This window comes from Arvicola amphibius, chromosome 10 (genome assembly GCF_903992535.2).
Source record: "Arvicola amphibius chromosome 10, mArvAmp1.2, whole genome shotgun sequence".
Classification (NCBI taxonomy): Eukaryota; Metazoa; Chordata; class Mammalia; order Rodentia; family Cricetidae; genus Arvicola; species Arvicola amphibius.
Genome location: NC_052056.1, coordinates 59,570,295 through 59,596,903, shown reverse-complemented (window position 1 = coordinate 59,596,903; position 26,609 = coordinate 59,570,295). Strand labels below are relative to the sequence as shown.

General features: G+C 45.5%; 1 protein-coding gene across 8 annotated transcripts in view; it reads right to left on the bottom strand.

Moving 5' to 3' along the window:
• Kalrn (kalirin RhoGEF kinase) overlaps window positions 1–26,609 on the bottom strand; it is a 589,603-nt gene that overhangs the window by 350,561 nt on the left and 212,433 nt on the right. For all 8 annotated transcript variants that reach the window (XM_038346659.1, XM_038346661.2, XM_038346663.1 and 5 more), the window contains exon 6: window positions 4,586–4,708. In XM_038346659.1, coding sequence (XP_038202587.1) covers window positions 4,586–4,708 — 123 coding nt within the window. The remainder of the gene's footprint in view (window positions 1–4,585; window positions 4,709–26,609) is intronic.

Sequence of the window (26,609 nt, the reverse complement as noted above, 5' to 3'; positions counted from 1 at the left end):
ACACTGTAAGCCACTACTATGGATCCTCTTAGTCGTTATAACAACAGAAAATGAATGCCATTTCATATTTTACAACTCCAGACAGAGGCTATTAGCAACTCGCTTCTTCCCAAAGAACCAGCTACTTAAGAGTGTAAATAAGGCTGTGTTGGGTTTATAGATGCTTCTGTCTCATGAAGAACTATATATGGATGGCTACATGATTGTTCTATGTAGACTAGGCTCAGACTTACTTCCAGCTGCCCTCACTGCCAGCAGAGAAGGTCAAGGAATGGAGAATTTCACTGACAGAGGCAAAATTAAGAAAGAGGAAGCCCCCAGAGAGCTCAGGAAACCTGACTTTCCGAGACACTGTAGGAAAACAGAGGACATTTTCCTAAAGGGCTTAGAAGGTGAGAATCATCGTTATTAGTCAGAGAAAAAAAAACAACAATAGCAACAACCCCCCCCCCCAACCCCATGCGATGAGAAAAATCTAAAGTAACCAGTTTTAGCCTTTTTACTTCCGGATTTGTTCATGTACACACTCTCTTGGTGGGCTTTAATGGTACCAACTCATAAAAAAAGCCGAGGAAGTTTCTGATTTTCTACCCAGGACTTATGCAGTTATTTCCAGATTATGGACTAAAATAAACTCACATCTCCATGTTGAAGTTCCAAGCCCTGGCATCTCAGAATGTGTTCACATTTGGGGAGAGGGTTGTTAAGGAAGTAATTAATTTAAAATGCAGCCATTTGTATGGAGCCCAATCCCGTGTCTTATAGTCTTATAAAACCAGGAGTCCAGGACACAGAGACACACCGGGAACACACCAAGAAAAATACCTTTTTTGGCAAGATACCAAGAGGGGCTCAGGAGAACCCGGTCTGCGAGCACTGGGCTCTTGTGTCCACACAGCCAAAACTGAAGAAAAGACATTTCTTATATTTGTGTTTTGTTGTGATGGTGTTGCTGGGAGTAGAATTCTGGTCCTTGTACATACTGGGCAAGTGCTCTACTACAGAGCAGCACTTATTGTTGTTGTTGTTGTTGTTGTTTTTTAAATGCCTGATGTTTAAGGCACACTGGTTGTGGTATTTGCTATAATACTCCTAGAAAACAAATACCTTCAGTAACTGTCACCTTAGCTAGAATTATACATTTAATCAGTAGATAAACATCAGACACAGGAAGAAAACGTAAATGGGTAACTTATGAGCTAATGATTTTAGATATAATCTGATATGCCTAGGACTTCATGTATATCAGTTAATCCACATATTATGCATGATTATCAATGAGCAAACTGGAGCTTGTCCAACCAATGCTGACTGCTAATGAACAATGCACTGAACCCCTCCTCATCTGAACCCTGCCTTTTGCCCTTGTTACAGCACTCCTTGCTGTGCTGACGTGAGACTACTGGTTTGTAGTTAGGTGTTTCCTTGTGAAGTCATACATTTCCCACCTGTTTCCCTTGTGAAGTTCTGTGGGCACAGCCTTCTCTGTGTTTGTTCATCCCTGCAGGCCACCGTCCAGCACCTGATTCCTGGCTACTTGTTCTTGATTAAAAGAAGTTGTTATATTCTCGACTTCTGAAATTGGGAAGGTTGAGCATCTGGATCTGCACTGTATTGTTCCCTTGGAGTTATTTAACGAATGTGTGTATACATTCCTCTGGGGAGAGAACCCACAAGCTTGGTTTTATATAATAGGGCTCTGTGACCTCCCACAAAGGAAGAATCAAAGCTAAACAGCAAAGGACTCACCTGAAACTTGAAACAGAATATGCTATAAAATTATTTATATGTTCAAATGTGTGTTTGTGTGTGTGTGTGTTCCAAGAACAGAGACTGAAATGCCTCAATGAATTTGCAGGACCATCCATATCCCTGCCCCTTTCCCCGACTCTCCCTGAAGAACTGATCATTACTGCAGTCATTGGCTGGCGTAGCGAGTAGCTGCTGGCATTCATCTGTTTCTTGGCAGTGTCATTCATCACTGAGGCCAGGGAAAAAGCCTGTAATTCCCTCCATTCACCTGTTTGGAACATTGCCATCCCTCCATGTAGGAAGCCCCTTTTAATAACAAACTGGTAAACTTCGCAGGAAACAAGAGCACTGAGCTGTGTTTATGGAGCACTGGTGCCCATGCAATTTGATCAAACAATCCTGGGATTTCCCTTCTCTTTCCCAGCAGCCCAAGTGGGGATCCAGCCTAATCAGGCTACAGACGCCTCTGCTTGCTGCTGGCTGGCGCATTCACTGAGGAGCTAGGGGAGGCTGCGGATGGGCTGCTCTACACTAATTGGCTGTTGGGCATTAAATCTTTCGTCTCCCAGTTCCAGACGACACTGCTCTTCACTATTTCTTCCCTTGCTTGTGTCCTGAAAATGACTTCCACAGCAAATCTGTCAGAGTAAAGGTTTTCAGTGTGCCATTAACTTGTAGTTACCCACACTAACTGGGGAGAGCAGTAAATGCAGATAATTCAAAGCCAAAGGCGCTTTCTGTCTAGCTTCCTAACGCATGACTTCAAGGAGCTCGGTGGCAGACTTACCTCCCTAATCATGCCCTGTCTTTGTTGCTTATTAAAATAAGCTTGACTGCCTCTGGGTCTGGCAGTTCGGTGATGTGAAAATTCTGACACAGAATTTGTGAATGTCATCAGGGAAAAGCCACAAGGCACCCAGATAATCAGACTTGACTCGATTTGAGTTCACAGTCCTAATCACCTGTGATCAATTTCTTTGTTCCTGTGGGACTGAGTCTGGGGATAAGAAATGATTGCCATCGGGAGGGAAGGAGTCTTTACATTTAGAAGAGGACACAAGACTGTGCTGTGGTCCAAACTGATCACACATTGATGTTGGTTCCTACCTGGCCTCACAACCTTCTGCAGCCAGTGATCTTTCTGTGCAAACTTCACACTGTATGCCGTTACCCAGCAGCCTTTGGTGGCTCCCTATGCTTGCTGTTATGGTGGTCTTTCACCACCAGCCAACATGATCCTGCCTCCTTGAAGTCAGAGGTGGTGCTGTGACTGACATTGGCCTCTGAGATGTGCATGAAAACCAGCCAGCGGAGAATGGACATACCACTTCTAGGTGGAAGGTCTCAGAGCCAGCTGTGTTTGGTTTCACACTTTGTTTGGCCCATCTGAGATGGGGGCTGCTCCTGACTCTGTTGCCAGTGCCTGTGATGAGCCTATTTCCCACTAGCTGGTGATGAATGTATACCAGGAACAAGAAACTCTGGCTTTCAGCCACTTAGATTTTAATGCCCTCAGTTAACTCAGCAGAGTTGGCCCTGCACATATGAGGCTACCCTCTAGCTGAGTTTTCAGCTCGGCAAGTAGACAATGAACAACTGAGAGATGGAATCATTTCTTCTTCAGCATGTTAAGTCTAGTCCACAGCACATTTAAAACAAGTTGGCTGGTGACTGACTATGGAATTCTCTTCCTTCCTGGCCCCTGCCATCGTTCAAGCTTGTATTTATCTAACACTCTCCCTGCTCCCAGCACAAAGCCGCAAAAGGTAAAGCACCTTTGGTTTTCAGGTACATGGGGAATGCTGAAGCTCTGCCTCTGGACCAACAGCCGAAGGAAGACCTCAAAGAAGGGCATCTTTGGTGGAGACATTCTTAGGCTCCATATGTTTGGAATATAATATGGCTTAAGGACAGAGAAGATCTCAAAGGGAAGCCGTGGAGCTATCACACAGAAAACATGCTATTCCCAAAGCTAGGTTTCTGAGGGATCACATGTCATCCAGACTAGACTCACAAGTCCCCATCTATCATAACATCAGCATTTACTGATGACTTGCCACGCACCAGACACAGTTCCAACTGCTTTACAATTAACTCACTGATTACCCGAGCAACTTTCTAGCATCGTTATGATTTATATTTCACAGATGAAGGAATGGAGATTAATAAAGGATGAAACGTGGGGGTGAACGCCCTATGGCCGCACTGAGAGGAAATGGTCTCCTCTTAATCCACGCGTCCTTGAACACTCCCATGATGTACAGCCACTCCTACTGTGTACCACTCTTGTGTAAGCCACATACTGCCCACTCCACAAACTAGCATCCTCTAAAAACTCCTGTCTTCTAGACTGACATAAAACAATTCTTTCTCTCCAAACCAGCGTTCAAATATTTGAAGGCAGCAATCATGTGTCCCACAGGGCTCTTCTTCCCACTATAAGCAGCCATGAGTCACTCAACACTTCCCAATACACTGTAGCTTGAAGCACTTCTCCATCCCTGCTCAGTGACTCATACATGCTAGGGACCAAGAAAATGTCAGTGCAGCCAGCAAAGTGGAGCTGGTGACTCGCCTGTCCTTTAGTCTTGCACTGAGCCAATCTCCATGCAAGCACATTCCTTTCATAGTGTGAAGTGGGGTCACGATCCGATGTAGGAACAGCTGGCTGGCCCAGTGCCCTGCACAGGTCCCCATTCTGGGAAACGGACTGCAGAAAGATCTGCATGGTCAGTGTTCCTTGCTCTAACTCAAGCCCGCGGCTCCCTCTTCTTTGCCATGCTCCTTTCTTGCCCTAGCCCAGAGGCCTGATGGAAATGGCCTTCCCACTCACCATGGAGTTCATAGCAAAGTGATTGTGCTGCGTCTGGAGGTCTAGGGCATGCTGGTAGCTGACTCCGATCTCGGTGTGGCTCTGAAGAAATAACTCCTTGTTGTGGCTTATCCAGTCGAACATCTAGAAGGGAGAAGGTGGACAGGGGGACGAGAAAGGTCATAAGTCAAGCAGGACAAAACATTCAGAGCTGCAGGAAGAATAAAGCCCTTTAGCTGTTTCCCAGGGAGAAGCGGTCATCTCTCCAGAGTCAGAGTCAGGGTGGGCCACAGTCTGGTTCCACAGGAGAATCCTCAGTTTTTAGTATAAAGACCTACAGGGCAGCTTCTGTTTCTCTACAAAGCCTACCATCAACATAGAACAGGAGGGAGGGAATTGAGGAGGTGGTGCTGTTTATTAACAAAGTAGCTCCTGCCCTTTGTAAAGCCTTTAGAATGCCCCAGGAAGGTCCCACACATGCTTTGAGGACAAGCAGTGAGCAAGCTGGGGGTCCTAGCCTACTCATTTAAGAAGCCATGTCTCTTCCAGGTAGTCCCTGCACTGAAGGGGACTGATCAGAACCCCAATTCCAGTTCTTAGCTCTTCAGGAGGTTGGATCTAAGCCAACCAGTGCATAATTCTTCCTAACCACTCAATTCAGTACGTCTCGGGAAAACAGAATGTGACCCAGGTCAATACAGTAAGATGGGAGGAGTTTGCGAGTTCCTTGGATGCAGTTTCTCCTCCTTTGACACTGTCCTGTGTGCCACCCGTCTTGCCTTGCTGCAGCCATCTTCTGGGAGCCAATGGAAAGGAAAGGGCAGAGTCAAGGCAGCTTCAGCAAAGAGTAGGGCCTAACTGAGCTGGGTGTGAGCTCCATTGTGTCCCTGGACGTCTTACGGTGAGAATCCCTCTCTGTTTTCATCCCAGTTTAATTTAGGGTTCGTATAGATTACTGCCTAGAGCAACCAAGTGAGATGGGTGTGAGCAGGAAAGATGTGAGCAGCACCTGAGAAGAAGAGCATTCTTCTCAGGTCAGGTGCACCATGATCACATGCTTAGGTAGGTGTGTGTGTGTGTGTGTGTGTGTGTGTGTGTGTGTATGCGTGCGCTGCAGTCACTCCCAGGGTGGTGAGAGGACCAGATGAGCTCTGAGACAGGGGTACGAAGGCTGTACCAGCTTTCCCCTGCTAGCTCTTCTCTTTACACAGAAAAGTAAGCTTGCTTTTCCAGTTCCTCAACTAGTATCTAGGGGATACCTACCATGTCCAAGGTGACAGAGGGCCAACAATGTCAAAACCGTGCTTCTTGAAATTAGGTGGCTTCAATAAAGTGTAGAAAATTGATGTGGACTAAGGTTCTGTTTATTTATTTTCATTTATGAGAATTTTATACATGAGTATAACACATTTTCATCACTGGCACCCTTCCCTTCCTCCCAACTCTTCTCGTATCCCTTCAACATTCTCTCTCAAATCCATGTCCTCTTCTTCTCTAATTGTGTATGTTTGTGTGTGTGTGTGTGTGTGTGTGTGTGTGTGTGTGTAATAAATGTGATAGAGGCTAACCTGAGATGCTAGCAGAGGACAAAGAACAATACAATACATTCCCCAGGAAGGAGGATCGTGTGTTAGGCCTTCATGTAGAGAGCTAGGAGAAGGGCAGCAGGCCAGGTGACCAAACTTGTGAAGTGAGGATGGGGTACAGGGTGAAAATTGGGGCAGCCCAATGTTGCAGGCACTAAAACTACCTCAGTGGTGATTACTGTGCCTGGCTTGACAAAATGCAGCCCGGGAGGCACAGGCCAACCATGAAAGGTGTATGCTTTAGAGATGTGGACCACATACTGGTAGCTTGGTGCAGGAAAGGGTCCTCAGTTGAGCTATAAAGTATGAACGAGCTGTGGCAGCAGTTTGGGATGTAGACTAGGGAGAGCCAGCCAGAGGGCATACTTAGGGAGATGGCACATTAATCCAGGTCTAGGTAAGGGCCTAGAGAGGCAGTAGAGTCAGAGAAGTCAATAGGTGTGAGAGCCCCTTTGGGCAGGACCTTCCCAAAGCTCATCATCACTTGGAGAGCGGGCAAAAAACAGCTAGTGAGAGAAGCTATGTATGGCATACTGGTCCCTGTAATCCCAAGTACCACCATGGGGGCTGCTGAAGAATGAGGATAAGCAACTGAGGGTGGGCAGACATAGTGGGCTACCGTTTGGATGTCCTGCGTCTGAGAGGCACAGGAGAATTTCACAGATATTCCTGTGGGCTGCTAGGTTTATGTGTCTGGGCCTAGAAAGAGACATCAGGGCTGTTAGCAACTCACATTAGCTGCCAAGCGCTCATCTGGAGGCTCCCCCAGAACCACTCAAGTGGCAGAGGGCTTACTTCAGGCTGTGGTCTCTTCTACAGGCCAAGCAGAGATCTGCTGTGTGTGCTATTCTGAACCCATCAGCCCGCGGCAGCCCAGACTGCAGGCAGCTGACCCGAGCTCCCGCAAGCCCTAGTTATCATAATGATGAAGAGGAAAAAAAGGCAAGTATGGACATTTAAAGGATTCTCCCTCTGTAATTGTTGATCTTTAAAATTCTTCCTCCAAGCCTCAGGTCAAAATAATTTCTCATCCCTTATCCTATTTACGAATGAATCAATAAAGTTAATGAAAACCTGAAACCCCCAAAGTCCTTGGAACTCGTGATGAGGAGAGTGTCCACTCCATGTCCCTTCTTGGCGATCTCCGCAGCCCAGAAGGGACCTTGTATTTTCTGTTGAATAACTAACTACTCGGATATACAACAGGCAGATGAGGTATGTACGGCGCCACAGCAATTAGATTGCTGGGCACCAGGGCCCTGCTGGACTGCAGAGAGGAGAGCTGGCCATAGGCCAGGCAAGGTGGGCAGCAATGCAAAGGGAGCTAAGAGCAGGACAGAGGTGGCCGCAGCAGCTGTGCACCCCTGCTGAATCAGCTCCTCGCAGGCTGATGCTGGCACCGATGCCACCCCCAAATTCATGTTATGCTCATGAACTACTTCCTGGTAGTGAGGCGCCCTGACAAAGCCTAGCTTGTTCTGGAGAAACTGGAGTAACCTGTGTCCCAGGATGAGAGGAAAAAGCCTGGTCTGGGGATTCGGTGGCCTCATGTGAATATATGTTCTGACCCAAAAGAGCCATAAAACTCTAGAAATTTTGATTGAAATATATTGCAAGGGGTGGAGTCCTAGAATGAAAGTGGGCATGCTGGCATTTATTGAATAATATAGCATAGGGCTAGAGAGATGGCTCAGAGGTTAAGAGCATTGGCTGCTCTTCCAGCGGGCCTGAGTTCAATTTCCAGCAACCACATGGTGGCTCACAGCCATCTGTAATAAGATCTGGCGTCCTCTTCTGGCCTGCAGGCATACATACTAGACAGAATATTGTATACACAATAACTTTAAAAAAAAGCATTGAAGCCAGGCATGGTGGTGCACACCTTTAAAATATATATATCATATATTCTGACACATATTACATATTCTGATTTGCAAGGGTCAGATTCCTAGAATGAAGATGGGCATGCTGACTGACAAGTGGGACATTTTTTGAAACCCATGAAAAAATGATTTTTCTATTCAAAACAAAAATTAGTTTCATGGACTCTTCTGGGTTAGAAGGGGTATATATTCATGTTTCTATAGCTCATTTTTCTGGCGATTAAGTAACAAAGCAAGAACACTGGCCCTATTGTATAGTCAGAGAAAAGCAGCTCCTTAGTCTCCGCCATGACATTCCTCGGGTGCTTTCTAGCTGAAGTTCCATGTCTGTTCGCACCCTCAAACCACATCACGTGAGGATACCATCAGTTCCTCTTCACAGAGAAGGCTCAGAGAAGTAACATTCTAGAATCATGGTTCCACTCTGTGCTGCATGGCCCTGACTGTCCCAGGCAGGCTTTGAGAGGCTGTATACACCATGATGCCCAGCCAAGGAAAGGTGCTTGGCACCCCTTATTTGCCAATACCCAGCTACCGCCTCTCTATGGCTACACTATCGGCAAGAATCACAGATGCCTGAGGATAGTATTCTCTCAATAAACGCTGGAAGAAATAAAGGAAACTGAGTAGGTGAAGGGGAGAGAACAAGAAGAGGAGAAAGGGAAAATGGCCATTAGCCATGCCTAGGGTTGTGAATGTCCAGAAAAGAAACCTTTCTATATATTCCTAGCCTCAAGCCAGAACCACTTATAATTTGATTCATTTGAGAATTTGACTATCTGGAAGACATGAGCCAGACTAAACTAAAGATGTAACGGGGGAATAAAGCAAAGGAGAATACATCTACAGTAGCTTTGGATTCTTTATATCCCCACCCCTGTGTTTTGAGAAACTACAAATGTTATAGTCAGCAAAATATAATATAACAACAATAACAACAACAACAACAAAATCCTTCCAAGAGGAAGGGTCATAGCTAAATAATGCAATTATCTTTCTGCCTGAACATTACACAGTTTTCTCTGTCTTATTAAGAAAGATGTTATATGAAAGCTACTTGAGTTGTTTTTCTCATGTTTTGTTTTAACTAAGCTAAGTAATTTTTTATGCTAGCTAACTTCAGTAAAAATACACAAATCTAGTTCTTCATAAATAGTCAATGCTGAAGGAATCTATTTAAATGCAAATTAGGAAAATAAACATGACTTTCCCTTTTTTTTAAAGATGGGGTAGCTAAAAGGTTATTATTGTTCCTTTTTAATAAAGCATAACTATTTCATAGAGCAGGGATATTGAGTAAAAATCTTGTGTTTATTTTTCTTCATTTAGTGAAAGCGTCTGACGTCACCTAACTCTCAAACCACCCGACCATTGTTAGTGTTGTACACTAATTATAGATTTCACTGCAAATAAGATACGCACAGTCGGCCTTGGTCAGTTGATTAAGGGAAACGTCAGAAAATAACCAGTGGGTTTCTTTTGGCTGGTTATGTACATCCTAGTACATGCAAGGAAACACCCTGTACCCTGATAAAAACGTGCCCCACAAGGTCCAACAACCTCCTGGAGGTGAATTTTGCTAAGCCCTGGAAACAAGCTCTTTTATAAAACAAAATCTTGTGTGTTAAAGTCCAAACAGCAGAGAACACACATCATTACAAGCTACCGTATGAACTTTACCAAGCTGTTTCAAGGGTTCAAACCCTGGTTTTGGTTTTGGTTTTTGTTTTATCTATAAAACAGGAATAACAATTTATACTAATTAAACTTTAGGCTACCAAGGATATTCAAATAAAATGATGGGCTGGGAAAAACTTTGTTGGATGCTACATACATATGGATTTTTAAATCCATATAATGAGTATACTCTAGCCTACTCCCAAATATTTTCATTTAAATCAAAACAAGAGGTGAAAGGTATGGGTGTTAAGCTGCAAGTTCATACCTGAAAAAAGTGCCATGGGCTAGCGGGACTCATACCTGCAGTTCATACAAGTACAAGACGCTCACAGCCCATTCCCGAGATGCTCTACTAGAGCAACCACGGGCCTCTGCAGAAAGCGGACCAGAGGCACCAGCATTTGCTCACACAGCGAACCTGAGAGTATGTCTGCCAACACAAGCCTCTCCACCAATATACTTGGGGTTCTAGCGCCTTCCTACTTCCCTGGATGGCCTGGCCACAGATAAAGTCTATTAGGCAAGACCTTGTGCCTCATCTGATCTCCCTGCCTCCACCTAGCATGAACGCACCCACACTTCCCCTTCTCCACCCCCTCTGCCATGGCCCTGCTCTTCTGCTTCTAGAGATGCACTCCCTGTGGTCTGTAACAGCCCCTCACACCCCACCCTCCACACACTCTCAGTAGAGATGCCTATTAAAATGCCATTTTTCCTGTAATCCCTTTTGGAATTAGTTTATCCTGGATATAGAAGGAGCTCAATAGGCCCTTTCTGAACACAAGCCATGGATGTGATTCTAAAATAAGGTGGCGGAGGGACCTTAGACAAAAGAGGAGAGGCCCTATAAGCATCACGGGAACCAGGCAGATTTCCTGACTTTACAATTCTGCTTTCAAAGAAACTCTGGCTGCCCTAGGGCACGTGCTCTTGTGCAAAAACAGCAACACACAGTCCTCATGTGAGTATTCTTGCCAGGAGTCTTAAAACCCTTCAACCCTGGTTTTCTGCTCTCCTAGGATTAAGCTTTCCTGGTTTTCTAATGAGGAGGAGGAAGGGAAGAAGGGAGGGAAGGGGAGAAACAAGGAAGAGAGACTATTAAGAACTCCATAATGTCAGCCTAGTTTCTAGGTTTCAGTCACCCCTCTTGTTCTGACTCTTCATTCAGTTCTTCAGACTATGGGGTGTGTATGTGGCGGGCGGGGGGAGAGGGCGTCTGAAGAGACCATCCTTACACAGATCTCCAGAGAGGCAGACATGCCTGATGTCCTGGTAATAAACACCTACTGGAGAAGACAAGGTGTCCTCAGCTCTGCCTGTTTTCTGTTATGCTGGTAGCATGTCTGCCTATAGACGTTTACACATTGCATGAAGGAAACTGCTTCCTCCTGGTTATAAACCCTGTCTGCTCCAGGCCTAGCTGGCTGTGTAGGGGACAGCATCGCTGTTTGCTCATTCATCAACTAGGATGCCAGTGCTGCCGATTGGGCTGTGCCTGTAAATACACTGCCGTCCCATAGCACATTTCCTTCATCTTCCACCCAGATTCCTTATACCTAACATCAACAGTCCGGGTTTCTTTATAACAAACAAATGCCCACTATGAGCAAAACCCTTTCCTTCTGCATAGCCATCTAACCTCCAGTTAGCATCTAGATTCTGTTTCCATGGCAACAAATAAAGATGCTTCAAGCCAGCATGTTATTGAATCTTGGCGAAATATAAATAAGATATTCTCTGACTGGAAAGCTGTACCCGAATTGGGAATAACTACAAAAAAAAAAAAAAAAAAAAAAAAAAAAAAAAAAAAAAAAAAAAAAACCTACATATGCCTCGATGTGGACATCAAAACCTGGGCTGCCCTGAGTGGCGACTTCTCTAAGGAACATGATCTTTGCGAGGACCTTGTCGGTTGTGTCAAGTGTTACAAGATACAGGGTGCCATGGGGCACTGAGTTTAAGCATCGCCCACACTTGTAGTTGCTAAGGCAGAGCATATCTCCTTGCACTTGAGCCGGGCTACTGGGATGGGCATCTGAAAGGACTGACTATGAATAGCATACTTATAGATGGGTGTCAAACATGGCTTCCTGAGTTTGTAAGTCTAAATGCTTAGAAGGGACCAAGGCTTCCCAGCAGCTGTTAACTGCAATGTTAAACCCAGAATACACTGAACATAGTACTGTGCATTCTCCCTGTCTTCTTCTCCACCCCACTTTCTCAATGTCAGTTTTCCCACATAACAAAAATGGTAGGAAAAAGCAGTCCTAACAGTGACTATTTATTAACTATTCTCATGTGCTAGATATTGTCCTAAACATTTGACGTGTATTAATTTACTTAATATCCCTATAATCTCATAGTTATTTCCCCATTATTAATATCCAGTATCATCACTCCATTTTACAGAACAGAAGGCAAGGCTCAAAGAATTTAACTATTGAACCAGAGGCGCACAGCTAAGTGAAGGAGAGGGTCAAACCCAAGAGGTCTAGCTCCTGTTGATGCTCTTAACTTTGATGCAGCGAAGAGTCTCAGCCAGAGCTTCCTTCTCCTCCTCCCGAGCTCCCAGAGTGTGCTCTGCCTCTGCTGCTCTCACTTATCCTCCACCTGCTTCCTCCTGGAGTTCTTACCATGTGGTCTGCTAACTGCTTGCTTGAGTCTGCACCCACAAGCAGAAAGCCAGGTACCCCTACTTCTCAAGTCTGTTTGACTTTATTCTCATGAAGAATGGATGTGTTTTCATTTTCTGTTTTCCTGACACTACCTGTCTGGCCCACTTAGCCTGGTGCTTTCTACAGATCTGTCTAGAGTCCCCTTTCTTTCCTGGCACCCAATAACATTGTCTTGTGGAAACAGGGGCTTTCTTACACTTGAACTCTTTCCTTATATTTATTACCTACTCTCAGCATGATGGAAATGGCAGGAACATCCTAATTTTGGAAGCTTGCCAAGTCCATTGACTTCTCCACACTTGCCTTCCACATCCCTGGCTGCCCACTCATGGCTTCCGTTTGTGTCCCTTGAACCTTTATTATGACGCTGTAAGGACTGGACCGCCACAGTTTGGCTCAAGTGATCGTCATGCTAATGTTGTTAAAGAAAGAAGGTACTGTCAGTTGTGTTTTAACATGGCAAGAATTTAGTATGGCTGGCTCTTCACTGCTGAGGATTTTTAAACTATGATCAAAAATATATGAAAAAATTGTAACTACAAAAATGCATGCAGACTTTTTTCAATTCATTATTCCCTAAATAATGCAATAAAATAAATATTCATGTGGCATCTCCACTATGTCTCATAAGGAATCTAGAGGCCAATTAAAGTACGTTAGAAGGTGTCTGTAGGTCATATGTCAATATTATGTTATTTATCACAAGGAATTTGAACAGCCTCAGGGGCTCCTGGCCAACTCCCCGCAGACACTGAGATGATTGCAGTAAGAAGCGAATTGCCTAGGATCACACAGCTTACAAGTGATGAAGATAAATTCAGAATCTAATGTCCATCTGAACCGACATCCCATGCAATTTCCTGTTTCAGGATGCTCTCCATCTGTGACTTCTCAGATAACTGACAAGAATAAGTATGTGCCAGGTGCCACACAATGGGGTTTATGCACATGATCTCAATCCTTACAATAGCTCTAAGGGGTGACAACGGCCATCACTGCCCCTTTCCAGGTGAAGAGATTCAGAAGATTCAAGTCAAGGTCACATGGCCAAGCTAGCACACTAAAGACAGAGCTGGGTTTGCTTGATGCCAAAATCCATGCATTTAAGCCACTATCAAGTTATCTTCTAAATACACACGGAAATAATGGGTTGTCTGTGGATTCCTTTTGAATACATGGCACCGGTGGATACAACAGAAATGTCCCCTTGATTTCGTGCCCACTTGTCCAACTGCCATATCTTTTCCAACATATTATCACCTTCTCTTGACTTTCCGTCCCAGAGCCCACCTTAGGTGTTATTTCTAAGGCTTCTGCTACTTACATCTCAGCCTCTCTTACTGGATTATTTCCGTTTCCTCCCTATGGTCTCTCCAACTCCATTCTGTCTCTATGCCAAGCACCTGCCTGGGCCAGGTTTATTTCTGTCAATTTATTCACCGCCATACAAGCATATCAGCAGGGCATCCCCTCGGTTATAAACCAAAACCCCCAACAACCAACTGCTTCTAACCCGCAAAGCAAAATCCTGTCTTCTTAGTGCTTCTCACGCATCTGCTTTACCCTGTCATTTCTCAGCACCCTTCCACACCCACCATGCTCCCCAGCCAAGTCAATTCACTCACCGCCGTGCAAATTTCACACCATGCACATCCCATTCCACATCGTGGCCCACATCTTCCTCTAGCCAAATGCTCCAAGCCCCAATCTCCAGATCATTCCTTTCCTTCTCAACTGAAGTCTCAATTTCTCCTAATGCCTTCTTTGACCAGAGGAAGATCTCCTGACAAATGTTTCCTCTACATTTCTTTAGTGTTAACCTTAATAGTTCATAAGCCTAGCTTTAATGAAGAACTATGTGAAGGGTTTTCTTAAAATCGACAGCTTTCTGGGCCCTGCTCTTGAGATTTCGAATTAGTAGGATCTTTATTTTGCATTTTTGCTTAACAAGTTGATGTGAACTGTGGTGTGTCAGTGATAAGGGAACCCCTGTTTGACTCAACCCTACCATCAAGCAGCATGGACTATGATTTTTGAAGGGAGGGATACACACTGAAAGTCTCCCCTTTGCCTCCCTTCTCTCCCTGCCGGGATTTTCCAGACTATAGAACAGGAAACTAGGAGCTTCAACAGCAGTGGTTCTATTGTGGTTCTGGGGATTAAACAAGGCAGGCATGCACTTTACCCATGAGCCACTTCTCCAGCAAGTGACACTGGTCTTGGCGAGCGTTAAAAATAGAGATAATATTCTGGCAAGGTAACTGGGATTTAGGAGACATGTTATTTGGGAGGAGAGAGCTCTAGAAAGGATTCCTAATAATTTTTACCATGACTTCATACAGGTTCTTGGTCAAATCCTAAATGAAGGACAAGACTCCTGAAAATCTGACAGACAGACAGAAGAGACAGGAGTGAGGCTCACTGTGAGCCGAACAGAAAGACTCAGTTCACATGGAGCTGTGGGATTCAGCTTGGACCACAGAAAGAACACGCTGAAGGGAAGGGTCAAGGCTTCGGAATGAGAATATGCCCTGGACCAGGGAAAACCTGGAAGTGCACCTACCACAGCAAAGCCTACACCAAATTTCTGCAAGGTCATGATGATCCGCTGGTGACCTAGTCCTCTCCTCGGCCAGCCATCACGGTAGCTACAGGAAGATGACCCCACCAGAAATTTCTATAGTGTATACACTCTAATACAGAGTCTGAATTCTCAGATATAGAAAGACTCAAAGAACAGCAGCTTATAATAAAACATTACTCAACAGGAACAGCCCAGAGATGATTTAGAATTGAATTAGCAAGCAAGTCCTCCAAAATAACTGTGATTAGCATCTGAAGAGAACAGGACAGGGCAAGGAGGGGCATTCTGGGTTAAGTCACAGAAGATTGCAATAGGTCTGGAATTCACAAAAAGAATCATGTGGGTAAGAGTTTGACTCAATGGTACGGTGCTTACCCAACATCCCTGAGACCCTAAATTTGATTCCCAGCACCAGAAAAAAAAAAAAGAATTACACAATTACAGGAACACTCTAGAATTAAGAACTTAAGTTTTTTTGTGTGTGGATTTAACATCAGAGTAGACACAGAAAAGAGGATTAATGAATGCGGAAACACATAAATAGAAAGTAGCATACTGCCTCACAGAGAGGAAAGCAAGCAAACAGGAGAGCAGCAAAGCCGCGAGACATAGCTGAACTGTCCCCAGAACGCTTCCATGATGACAGGCACTGCATCTGACTGTCCCGCAGAGTTGCCACAGACACACAGACCTACTGAATACCTGAAATGTATCAAGTGCTGCTAGTTTAGAATTGTATCCCTTAAACTAAGATTTAACTGCCAAATGTCACAGCCCAGGAGGGAAGAGAGAATGTGTAACATGACTAACCCTAAGGAAGTTCCTCCTAGAGAATCAGGTTGGACATTGATGCTCAGCAGCATCCATTCCACACTAAATGGTTTGTTAAGAACAACCATGCTAGTTCTCTTTCTCCTTATTCGCTGGCTCAGGGACGAGCAGATCTCAGGCAGTAAAAAGCAATGAAATTGAGAGGAGATTTGCTTGGGGATCCTGGGGAAGAGAAGCTGGTGTCTGTCTGAATGTACCCTCTTCCTTCCCTTTTTTTTTCCTTTTCCCAACCCACTGGCCTCTGGGCGAAACAAATGAAGCCTGTTGCTCTGACTGTTGGCTTTCATCTTAGGACGACAGGGGAGTCGTGGGTGAAGCTCTGAGGAGAACACTGGCATAGAAAGCTCCTGGGCTTTTGATGACAGACTTCACTAGTCCAGCTCTCTGCCTGAAGCTTAGCCTCTGCTCATCTATTTAAAGTTGAGAAATAATACACATCTTTGATAGTTAATCCTCTTTCAATCCAGTTTTCTATTTTTTTTTTACAGCCCAAAGCACCAGGAACCACACAACCATGTGTCACCATATGTAGTACAATGTTTCACACCACCTGTTAATTATCCACTCAGTCCCAGACACTGGATTAGAGACTGGGGTGGAAGGCCAAGGTCACGGACTAGCAGGGAGACAAGCATAGTCACTATTCTGCTAAAGTCATTGAATGTGTGAAGTGCTTTAATGAATTTGTATACTATGGGCTGACAGCACAAGAGCCTTTGGTTCACCGTGGCAGAAGAAAGAGTAGGGCAGAGCATAGACAGCTTTTGGAAGGTGGTAAAACTTATCACGTGAAAAACAATAGGGCTTGATCAGCTAAAAGGGGTATACAAGGAAAAACCATCAGGATGTGAATGAATCACTTGAACAAGGTCCTGGGGAGTTAAAACAGGGTCCTAAATGGACACACATGCAAGGCAAAGTGCCAGGACTTTACTAGCAATGGGGAGCAACTAAGGGAGGAGGGATGTAGTCAGGTTTACTTTATTCCTGATTGGGGGGGGGTGCTCTAAGCTAACCCCAGTCTTAAATACAAAGGCATTTAATGTATTTTAGACTTCTTACCAATTCAGCCTCTGCCTCCACTTCCCCAGATTCCTTCCCCTCCCCACGTCCGTCTCACAAACCCTGCAATGTCTGGGGCAAAGCAGATAAAGATGGTGACGTGCGGAGGGAGCCGAACACAGTGTGATGCGCAGCAGATCCGGAATGCGTGCCAGCTCCTTCCCACTCCCTTGGCGCAGACGGGATAAACCCACAGTCACAGAGAGCAGTTGCTTTCTGATTAGAGAAGCCCAGGCTACAAAACCTCATGCTAAAATCACACCCTGTTCTTGACAGATGCACTGCAGCCCAGCTCTGTCTGGAGGGGCACATGATCCTATGGAGCCTCAAAGGGCCTTTCCCCTCATGCTCATCCTACTTACCCCTAAGGACGAAGGTGGAATGAACGGTTTGCCGTTCTTTAATTCGTACAAATATTTTCAGGCGTTAAAACAGAGTCTTGCCTCTTTTTGCATTTCATTTCCAACCTGTGCGCCTGGATGGACGGCATCCCCCAGGGCACTGGCAAGCCATGCATTGCCCTCCTGTGAGAATGGAATGGCCACCCAGCAGCCAGCAAGTCACACAGATAGAAACTACAACCAGCCAAGCCAGGAGGCAGCCCAGGCAGCCCTGGGATATTGACTCTGAATGGCTAAATTCTTTCCATTTAAACCACAAATACTGATAAAATATTTTCAGGAACAGAGTAGGGGAATGCACTTCACTTGCTTCCCAAAATGTAGAACTGAAGAGGTCAGATCCTATTCAACAAGCTGAGAAAAGAGTGCCCAACTTTATCCCAGAGCTAAATTTAGGCATCCACCGAAATCTGGCCCTTTGGCAAGTTAATTTAGATGAACTAATGGCTGTTCCTGGCATACAGGATACACTCAGTAAATGGGAACTATTATTTTTACTGTAAAAATGGAGTGTCTGGTTGATGTTCTCATCCAGTCCTCCTACGCATCCTAAAATCGGCTGTGCCAGTCATTGGCACATCTGGGAAGAAGATTCCAGCAGGGGCTGAGCAGGCGGCAGCCCCCACTTCTGGGAGCCCAGCTGTGGGAGAGATGGACACTGTATCGAAGGACGCTGGGCTAGGTAGGCTTGACCTTAAAGAACTGAGGAAGAGGCCAAGCACCTCGTCCCCTCTTGTCCTCTTAAGCCCCAGCAGCCTTCGGGTGGCTTCTGGAAGAAACACACAGGAAGTGAGGCTCAGGTAAATTTGTGAGGACGGCTTGGCTTCCAGACCCCTCTTGACAGAGTATCCTATACAGAGCAGAAAAGCAGCTTCCTGAATGGAGCAGAGTCTGCCCAGTCCTCAGAGGACTGAGGTAAGCTTCTATGGGTAAGAGAGAGCCTGCTGTTCTTGTGGGTCTGGCAAAAATTCAAGGACCCCATAATGCACATTCGTGCTTTAGAGACCTTCTTCACCTCCTCCACTTTTCTGTGCCTCAGAGGAAATGACACTTTAGATTTCACTTGGTTATTAATCCTTCTCCCAGAATAACTGAGGGACCTGTTGTTCCTCCTCCCTGTCAGTCATCAGTGATGCCGGCCTGGCATTTCCTTCATTTCCTCTCTGATGCTGGCTCACCACCTGGTCTCACTTCCTTTCCTTGTCTCCAGGACTTTTCTTCCCCCTCATACCCTCTCTGCCACTCCATCTGCCCTCACATGGGTTTGTACAGAAGGATCATGCTGGGCTCTGCTAAAAACTCTCCACAGTGGGAGGAAACTCACTGCCGACTCCAGTTCGGAACAGCAAGGCCTTAGAGAGAAGCCCTTGGAAGGCTCAGCAGTAGGTGGTGCTCTTGTGCCAGCTCAGGGCTGGTGTTCAAATGCTTAGTTCTGACAGCCCAGGGAGTGCACAATGTGCCTCCCAGGAACCCAGAGTTATCAAAACCAGAGTTATCAAAACAAGCTGGCTGTGATCTGCAGTCTCTGTGAGATGAGGCCTGAGAGTAGTTTGAAGACCAGATGGGACAGACAGGGCCAATGGGGGGTTCATACTCAATCTTGATACCTCTTGGTATAGTCAGCCTCCTAGGGAGTTTTCAGGCAAGACAAATATCTTGTAATGGGGCAATTAGCCAACCTGATCACCATGTGAAAAACATTCCCTTTTCCCCTCTCCATATGCAAAGTTCATGATTTCTCTTACCAAATCTCTCTCTCTCTCTCTCTCTCTCTCTCTCTCTCTCTCTCTCTCTCTCCCCACACACACACACACACACACACACACACGCACACACGCGCGCGCGCGCGCACACACACACACACACACACACACACACACACACACACACACACCAGTTTACTAAAGAGGGACTGGGGTTGGCAAAGGAGCACTACAGTGGATTTCTTGGGGAGCATGGACTGGGATCACGGAGAAAAGGCCACCTGGGACTCCGACTAGAGGAGTACTCCATGGAATTGAGATGCCTTCACAGGAGAAGCCGGATTCAGGGTGATGCTGCTTCTGCAGGCAGTGATAGTTTTGATTCTCTCCATGACAAGATGATGTAATTTCCGCCGTGCTTGGGAAGATCAATGGGACCCAGAAATGAGGCTGGAACAACACATGCCCCTGAGTTGGGCTTCTCCTTGAGGAACAGAGACCATCACTGACCTGGACACTAGTAACCTGTTAATCCAACACACCCAAACTGGAAAGTTACACCTATAATTACACGTGAGAAGACAGCCTTCTGTGTTTACGCATGGGGCTTTCTGAGTGGCAGACTGCCCTTCTCTGAGTCGGGAGGCCCAGGGTTTCCTAGATGAACTGCAAGAAGCAACTTCACCTCCTACCACTGCACACAAAATCAGGTAGACTTTACATACAGCCTTATGGCAGGGTCACAGTGGAGAGCCAAAGACTCCCAGGCCCCAAACGTTCCTCACAGCCCTCCCTCCATGCTGCTCAGCCACACTCCCAAGAAGAATGCTCCGGCCAGGATATGAACTGAGCTGAAATACAGGAGGAGGAAGAGAGGAGATGGAAAAGGATGCGAGAGGGAGAGAAGCGGTTTGGGGAAGCACTTCCACCTCCAGCCTACACAACACTACGACTTGGATTATTTTCAGGATCTAAGGTTTCTAACGTTCAAGAGGAGGAAATGAGAAGAAGTACAAATTCCCAGGGCCGGCAGACTGGAAATAATTCGGAACACTGTGTTCTGTGTCAAGGGGGCAGGGTACAGGCACACTTCCTTGCCCTGAGCCCAGTCAACAAGAGGTGAAGAGGTTCGACTCTTTAGGTCTGGAGAGGAGTGTGTGTGGGGGAAGGCCAGAAATTAAGTGGGCACCAGAACTTTTTTCCAAAGAAAGCAGGAAATTACACACTGCCCAGAAAAGATCTTGCCCTCTTGGCCTCACAAAGACTGCAGCTCTCTTTGAAGCCTCCCTCCCAATGAAATAGGCTGAGACTAATAAATCCCATGGAGACTTGGCACAGCCCTCCACAGCCTGTCCAGGGCTTGGTCCTTCACCACAGAAATGGTTAAGGGCATAGGTAAGGTAGCACATGTCCTCAGGCCCTTGACTACCCTGTAGGGTGCAGGCACATGTTGTTGTCTCTTCTGTATGTCAAGACACCTCTAAATTATAGGCTGTGTATGGGTGTGCAGATAGGAGTATTTGCCAGTACATTTCTGCATGCCTTGTTCCCTCTCTCCTTCTCATGCCCTGTGTGTGTGTGTGTGTGTGTGTATGTGTGTGTGTATGTGGGTGAGGGCAGCACTGGCCTCAGAGAAAAATGTTCTTTTCCAGAGCTGCCTATCTCTCTCTATCCCAGGCAAAATCCTCCTTATTACCACGCCTTGGCTTTTCTACCTGCAGAGCAGGGATTAGATCCATGCCTGCCTGCCCTACCACATGAAGCAAATGGCAGAGCAATGTTGAACCACTGACTGCGTGACTTTGGGTGGGTGTCTGCTCTGGTCAAAATTTTTCTATGTAAAAGGAAAGGGCTGAGCCAGAAAACCTCTAGGCTCGTGGGTGTGAGAACACTTTCAAAACTGCCAGTCAAACCCATATCACGCATTGGTATTGTGATTAGTACAAAAGCACTTCACTTTGACAAATGGCTGTAGAGTCACACTTACTGTGGCCTTCCAGGACACTGGGCTGGAGGTCAGGGGAAGAGAAGAGACAATGGGACTGTGTCTAGTACAGAAGGAGAAGTAGTGGAATTTCTCCACAACTGACCATACTGATTCTAACCAGCCCATTTTAGGTTCTGCTTTGGGCTCTAAAGAGTGATCGGAACCACTTTGATTTTGGAGGAAGAGAACAGGAAAGAGTCAAGAGTCCTGAAGACTCTGCCCAGCAATGGGGCATTCTGGGAATGTCTTGAAATGCTAATGTGGCTAACAGGTCAAACAATTCTCAAAAACACATATGCAAACATCCCTTCCCCAGGGGCTGCTGCCTAATGTGAGCCCCTTCACCCATATGTGCCCCACACATCTTTTCTCATTGTGATTAATACAAAACATTCCTTTATTTGTACAGTCTTCTAAGAATATAAAATGCATGCATATATATATATATATATATATATATATATATATATATATGATAGCTTAAAAGATGCATTTCTGACCCCTTGTTTACAAAGGAATAAGACATGGGGCTGGAGAGATGGCTCAGTGGTTAAGAGCACTGGCTGCTCTTCCAGAGGACCAAAGTTCAATTCTGAGCACCCATGGTGGCTCATAGCCACCTGTAGCAGCAATATCCAGGTGATCCAATACCCTCTTCTGCACTCTGTGGGTTCGAGGGACACACATGGTACACAGATATATGGGCAGACAAAACAGCCACACAAAAATAAAACAAAGTGATAAAAGGAAATGAAGAACATGAACTCCTAGCTATTTACAAAGCAGATAGTCATGGATCAGATGTACAAGGTGGTAAGAAAATTGACGGGCCCCCTCAGGAAGCTAGAACTAATCACTTTCCTCTGGAGCTACTTCGAGGATAGTGTTTTCAGAGACCCTTTCCTGTGGAGGGTCCCCTTCCCATGCAACCTATCAAGTGGGACCTCAACTTGACTGCCTTTCCTTGGTCAAGGACACTGCACAACCTGCTTACTTATAAGGATCCCACGAATCTATGTCTTAACTCCCAACTTCTCTCAAATATCAATTCTTTTTTTTTAAACTTTATTTAACTTTATTTCATGCACATTGGTATAATGATGTCAGATTCTCTTGAATTGGAGCTACAGACAGCTGCAAGCTGCCATGTGGGTGCTGGGAATTGAACCAGGGTCCTCTGGAGGAGCAGTCAGTGCTCTTAACCACTGAGCCATCTCACCAGCCCCTCAAATATCAATTCTTAATCGTGTTTCATTAGAAGTTACTGAAAGCCAGGTGGTGGCGGCGCACACCTTTAATACCAGCACTCAGGAGGCAGAGGTAGGCGGATCTCTGTGAGTTCGAGGCCAACTCACAGTGGTCTACGAGAGCTAGTTCCAGGACAGGCTCCAAAGCTATAGAGAAACCCTGTCTCTAAAAACAAAATCAAAACAAAGAAGTTACCGAGAATCCTCTGAAGCAAGTCCACACATACGTGTGCTAGTTAGGTTTTGTCAGTTTGACACGATCCTAGACATGCCTAGGAAGAAGAACTCTCAAATAAATAACTGCCTTCATCCACCCGGCCTGTGGAGCATTTTCTTGACAGGTTTGGATGTAGGAAGGCCCAGCCTACTATGGGTGATGGTCCTGAGTTGTATAAGGCAGGCAGCTAAGCAACCAGTAAGCAGTTTTCCTCCATGGTTTCTGCTTCAGTTCCTGCCCCAGGTTCTGCCTTGAGTTCCTGCCCTTGGTTCCCTCAGTGACGGCCTCTTTCTCAGTAGTGTAAGATGAAATAAACCCTTAAGTCCCCCAAGTCCTTTTGGTTAATGTTTCATCACAGCCTCAGAAACACACACGAGGACAGTAAGAGACCATCCAAGACACACAGCACAGCTTCAGTGGGCAGCAGTGGCTCAGAAACACACATGAGGACAGTAAGAGAACATCCAAGACACACAGCACAGCTTCAGTGGGCAGCAGTGGCTGAAGACTGAACCAGGATATCAGTCATGGAGAGAGAAGACAGGAAGTCAACAGGGAAGCAGCAGGCACTCAGGGGCCAGGCATCTCCACATGCATCTCCATTACATCCATTAAATCCCCTGGGCAGCAGCGTGGCTTGCTAAAGCAGGAAGGTACTTAGGAGATTACCCGCTGAGAAAAGTTTGTTACTTCCCACTATCCCCAAAGCAAGAGTCCCTTAAGAGGACCTCCTGCAGATATGAGGGGAGCAGGGAGGAATAAGGTATTTTATTCTTATAATACCTTAGGACAGCATAAAGTATTTTAGAACTGTTGAACTATAAAGGGCTCTGATGTTCTCCAGTGCGGCAGGTCTCACGGAAAAGGGGTAAGGAACTGGGGTGCGAGACTGTGTGAAACTACTGTGCAGACTTTGATAGGTCTCCTTAAAAGCGATTATCTTGGCAGAGGCAGGAGGATCTCTGTGAGTTCGAGGCCAGCATGGTGTGGTTTACAGAGCTAGTTCCAGGACAGTCAGGGCTACACAAAGAAACGCTGTCTTAGACAAACAAACACAAACAAACACAAGTGTTGATCTCAGCCACCTCCACTGACACTGACACACCTACCACAACTGTGACTATGGCCACACCACTTTATCCCCTTAAAAGATGTCCCTGCTAAGGGAGTGTGTTAAACATGACAATACCGTAACACAGAAGTATAGGGAAACATCACTAAATCAGCCCCAATTCTGTGTTTTGTTGAAATATAATTGGAGGTCAGGAGGTTCAAGATATGCATAAAGTGTCACAATTGGCCACTGGCACCCCAGGACAAATCCTAAGTGTCAATCACCACACCTCCATTTCTGCTTTGACATGGCATAATAAGTATGAATGGAATTTCACAATGTGAGAATAAATATACAACCAAGAATATGAAAGCCAGGTCCATGCGAGAGATGGAGGAGGTCTTGTCTTATTTTGGTCACTTCCAAAGTACATGTTTATATGGGAAACAAGTAGAACATGCTAAGCAAAGCAGTAATCTTCTGGTTTCAAAGCTCTGAAGCCCCACTAGGTTACTGTGCTCACTGTTTGCAAATTCTCCAGAAAAAAAATAATAGAAATACCCACTTTCTTAGAATAGCGGTGGGCGGGCATTAAACAGCTGACTGGAGAGACATCAGGACAGCAGGCCCTATTCAGGAATGAGTGATTATGTTTTCCCAATCTCTTAATCATTTTATCAGGGACTCTTCTGAACAAGTTCCCTTCCTGTAAAGATGGGAAGAGGAGGACCTCCCTCAGATCGGAAGGCAGGTGGTGAAATGACGTCAGGGTTCTTTTTCTGATGCTTCTTGTCGGCATCGACTTCTAAGTGGGCATCATGAGTAACGATCGCTGCCATTACACAAGACTGAGACTTCTTACCATGTGTGGGAGGTGTGCTTTTGTTTTAAGATTCCTTCCAGGTCTAACATGTTAAATGTTACCCAAGGCTCTTAGGAGGACACAGCGCCTACGGAAGAACTGCCTCTGGAAAGTGTTCACCCTTTCCTCTTCCGTAGGCATTGAGTCTGGTGACTGACTTTTGGTTCCACACAGCCCACCCCTTCTCTTTGATAACTGGCTATGGTTATATGGCACACATTTTCCTCATGTGGGGCCCACTGTAGCCAGGGGCAGATGTGACTAGAAATGAAGCTGTATGGAGAACAATTATCTGCCCCAGGCTAATCTGTGCGAGCAACTGGACCCATGTTCTGTGAACACAGTGCTGTGTGGGCCCATTAGTTACAGACCAGAGGGCTCTGGGCCGAGGCAGAAGTGGTTCATCTTCCATCACCATGGGCTAGTTAAATCATCTCCAGATTACTCAGCACTCCCAGCTTTCTTATTAAGGCCTTTCCATCACTCTGGAGCACAGAGTGCAGATGTTCTCTCTTTCCCGGGAACTCCCAAACGCAGCAGCTATGCCTAGGGCAATTCAGGCCACAGCAGACATTAAGGAAGAGTGAAGGGAGAAGGGGAGCATTCAGAGGGTGAGAATACCCATGACCTTGATCACAGTGGTGGCTTCAAGGTGTCTCCTCATATCTATGTCTCATCAGATTGTCTATCTTAAACATGTGCTTTGTTTTACATCAATTAACCCTCAAATCTGTTTTGACACAAAGAAACAGGTGTTGATGTATCTGTCTTTTTGTTGCTGTTGTTGGATAGTGAGCTACTCTGGGTTAGAAATTCTAGCCTCCATATTGATCCAAGCTCATCTGTACAAAGATCTGTACAAAGGACAGCTTCTTTACACTCACAATAATATAAACGGGAAGCCTGCTCTATGACATTTGTAGGATAGAGCACCCCTCCCGACAGGGTGAGATCGTGGCTCTGTCCCTACCATCTCCAAGACCTGTATAATACAGGGGCTGTCACAGGGGTCAGGAAAGGTGGTAGGAGACAACTTTATTCTCCAAGGACAGTGGGTAAGTGGGGAGTCACCAACCTATTATTCATGCCTGGAAGGCAAGTGGTCACCTTGCAGGGCTAGAGGAGATACTCTTTGCCCACTTCTGTTATAAAAATAGGAGCAGAGTGGTCAGTGAACTTAACTGACTGCCAAGAGCTTCCCAGATCTGGAGACACTCCACTGACCAACCCCGCTGCCTGCAAGGAGGCTGAGATGTGGCTCATACAGGAACTATTTCCTCAAGCCCTTGTTTAGATGTGGATGTGCACACAGCCCTACTCCAAAACATCACCCTCCTGACCCTGTCCGAAAGCACCAAATAAGTCAAAGGCTGAGGCACTTAGCTCTGCATGGATCTTCTAAATTAATCTGGACACAACTTTAAAGGACTGCTTTTCTCCCTGGCTCCACACCCAACACATTTTCTGTGGCAGCTGGGTCAAGCTTGAGCAGCAGTCTCAACACTGACTCAATGTCAAAATATTCCCAGCATCCCTCTCCTTAGCTCTGTTTTGTTTTTAATAATTTAATTCTGTCCTTCCCTGAATACCCCTACATACACACAGAAATGTACATTCATACACATGCACAAACACACTTCTTTTTCTTTTTAAAATGCTGTATATTGTGTGTATGTGTTTTTTCTGCATGTGTATGTATGTACATTATGTATGTGCAGTGCCCACAGAGGTCAGAAGAAGGTGCTGGATCCCTTGGGGCTGGAATGACAGGCAACTGTTAGTTACCATGAAGGTGCTGGGAACCTTCTGAAAGAACACCCAGTGCTCTTAACCATCGATCCATCTCTCCAGCCTCACTTTTTCTCTTTCAAGGTATAAGTACACCACAGAAGATGGGTCCTAAACTGTTCATGGGCTTAAATTCATGGTGACAGGCTTAAATCCATAAACAGTGATAACATACTTAGATGGGGGCACCATTATTTTCAATAATGTCTAGCTGAAATACAGCATTCCTTTCCATTATGAGCACAGACAACCAACTATCCAGACTTAGCTAAAGTGGTATTTTTAATACCAGCAGCAACACAAACATTTCCACATAACATCAGCGTTGCTGTCCTAAAATGCCATTCATGTTTATTACTGTTTCCAAGTCATCATAGCCATTAGACTTCAAAGTCGATCATAACATTTGTCACGTTAATAAAGAGGTACATACTTTTAAAAAGCTAAATCTGTATTTTACTTGTTTTACAAGCCTATGTATATTT